Source organism: Gekko japonicus, unplaced genomic scaffold, assembly GCF_001447785.1.
Source record: "Gekko japonicus isolate JY-2015 unplaced genomic scaffold, Gekko_japonicus_V1.1 scaffold6373, whole genome shotgun sequence".
Classification (NCBI taxonomy): Eukaryota; Metazoa; Chordata; class Lepidosauria; order Squamata; family Gekkonidae; genus Gekko; species Gekko japonicus.
Window position 1 is genome coordinate 23,915 of NW_015171698.1, and position 2,422 is coordinate 26,336.

The window sequence follows — 2,422 nt, forward strand, 5'->3', positions numbered from 1 at the left end:
CACGAAACTTGAGGAGGGGAAACCCACCACATCCCCGGGGCAACCAGTGCCACTACAGAACTGCCCTTAGGGTTAAAAGGGCCTTCCGAATATCCCCCCTGATATCACTGTGCCCATAATATAAACCTATTGCTGTAAGTCCTGTCCTCCACTACCATGGAAATGCTGCCCTGCCCTTCGCTGGGAGCCCTTCAAGTGATATAGCCCTTCACTGGGAGCTGTGACGAGTCAGGGCTCTTCCCACGCCTTCCCCTCAGCTAGGGGTTCCTGGGTGTGGCTAAAAGGTCTGGGTGTGGCTAAAAGCCCTTCACAAGAGGGGCCAGCCTGACGGGCGTGGCTGCTGGATTGTACCTCTCCCGGTTGGGTCCTTCTGGGCTCAGCAGTCAGGCAGGTGGGTGGGAGTTCCCATGGCCGCCTGTCCTCCCAAATCCTTGTGGGATCCATCTGTGACCTAGAGAGCCGTGGGACACCCTTAGGACAGCAGCGTTGCCCACCCCCTTGCCTTCGTGTCTCCCCCGCAGGATCGAGAGCTACTCGTGCAAAATGGCTGGGGATGACAAACACCTGTTCAAGCAGTTCTGCCAGGAGGGCCAGCCCCACGTCCTCGAGGCCCTGTCGCCCCCTCAGACCACGGGGATCAGCCCCAGCAGGTATGAGTCCCCCCGCTTCGGCCACCGTGAATGCTCTCCGCTGGCAAAACTGGGTGTCCCCCCCACACACCTTGGTCTCCTTATGAGCAGCTCTGTTGGCTTGGCCAATTGGGGGGGGGAGTGCTGTGGGGCAGGGGGCGGCCAGAGTGCTGGGAAGACCCTGGTTGTGTGGGCGTGGGGGGGGGAGTGGCGGTAGCCCAGTGCAGGACGTCCTCCAAGATACCTGGCTGGTCTCCGCCCCGGGCCCCGGGGGGCTGTGCGGGAGGGAACGGGCCCTCACCATGCCGGGTCACATCTTTTAGGCTCAGCAAGAGCCAGAATGGCGAGGAGGAGGGGCCGCTCAGCGACAAATGCAGCCGCAAGACTCTCTTCTACCTGATCGCCACGCTCAACGAGTCCTTCCGTCCGGACTACGACTTCAGCGCTGCCAAGAGCCACGAGTTCAGCCGGGAGCCGAGTCTCAACTGGGTGAGGGCAAGTCAGCTGGGTCTAGTGGTGTGTGTGGGGGGGGTTCGCGGGGTCCAGTCTGAGTGTGTCTGTCCTGGCCGCCAGGGGCTGACGGCGGGTGTTCTTGGGTCAGAGGTCAAAAGTCACGGCCCAGGGTCCAACGGCACAGTCAAAGGCATGCAGGCAGAAGACCCTCCGAGGCCTCAGTACGCACAGCCACTCCTCTCCCTTCTCCCTTTAGAGAGAGGGGTGGCTGCCTTTAAGTGCATGGATGTCTGATCGGCTTGAGATCAGGCTTGCAGGGAAATGTCAGTTCCGTGCACTTAAAAGGGAAACGCCAGCTCTTTGCTCTTAAAGGGGAAACGCCGGCTCCTTTAAGCGCAGGGAACTGGCCTTTCTGGAGATCGACCACGCGTGCAGGGTGGCGGATGTCCCCAATGTGACGTCATCACGTCGGGGATGCCCCGCCCTCTCCAGGGAGGCCCCCAAAGTCCCCCGCTGGGGGCGTAAGATGGACTTGGCAACCCTAGGGGTAATCAGTGAGGTGGCAGACGAGTTGACTCCGCAGTGGCAGCAGCCTTTTGTAGCTGGTTCCCCTCCAAGTCTCGCTGGTTCCCACGTCGGGTTCCTCCCTGCAAGCCGGCTCTGCGCCTCTGCTCACAGGGGCCCTGATCCCACGAGGGAGGACTTCTCAGTCTCCTCTGGCACGTCCTCAGCGGGGGGGAGGCCGTGGGCTGCCAGGTGGGGGCACTCCCGCACCTGGTCCCTGCCTCCGCCCTCGCCCTTGGCCGCCTCGGGTCCTGGGGTGCTTTGGGAGACTCTGGTGGGTCTGGACCTGGGGAGGTCCATCCCGGGGCCTGAGGGTCCTCCTGGCTCAGGAGGGAGTATGGGTCATGGCGCAGGGCCCCTTCAGGGAGACCGTGAGACCCCAGCCTCACAGGAAGGGTCTGCCAAGGCAGGGCTTGGGGACGGGTTGCCCTCCCCTTCCTCAAGTGAGGACTCATCCTCCCGTGCTGCTCTGTGGCAGCCCATGACGCCTCCCCCTGCAAGCTGCAGAGTCCCAGCAGAGGCTCTTCTCCCCCCCCCCCCCCCCCCCCACCCCCCCCCCGCAGGTGGTGAATGCCGTGAACTGCAGCCTCTTCTCCGCCGTGCGGGAGGATTTCCCTGCCCTGAAGCCTCATCTCTGGGATGCCGTGGACCAGGAGATCTGCCTTTCGGAGTGTGACATCTACAGGTGGGCTTTCAGCACCGGGCTGGTACCCAGGGCGGGCGGGGGGGGCAGTCCCGTGGCGGGGGGAGAGGGGCGCGCTTGGGCTGAGAGCCCC

At 63.5% G+C, this 2,422-nt stretch overlaps 1 protein-coding gene across 1 annotated transcript in view; it reads left to right on the top strand.

The window, feature by feature from the left end:
• MAF1 (MAF1 homolog, negative regulator of RNA polymerase III) overlaps positions 1–2,422 on the top strand; it is a 17,241-nt gene that overhangs the window by 12,698 nt on the left and 2,121 nt on the right. Inside the window, exons 2-4 of the mRNA XM_015420024.1 lie at positions 522–650; positions 953–1,118; positions 2,210–2,331. Of these exons, the coding sequence (XP_015275510.1) occupies positions 522–650; positions 953–1,118; positions 2,210–2,331 (417 nt within the window). The remainder of the gene's footprint in view (positions 1–521; positions 651–952; positions 1,119–2,209; positions 2,332–2,422) is intronic.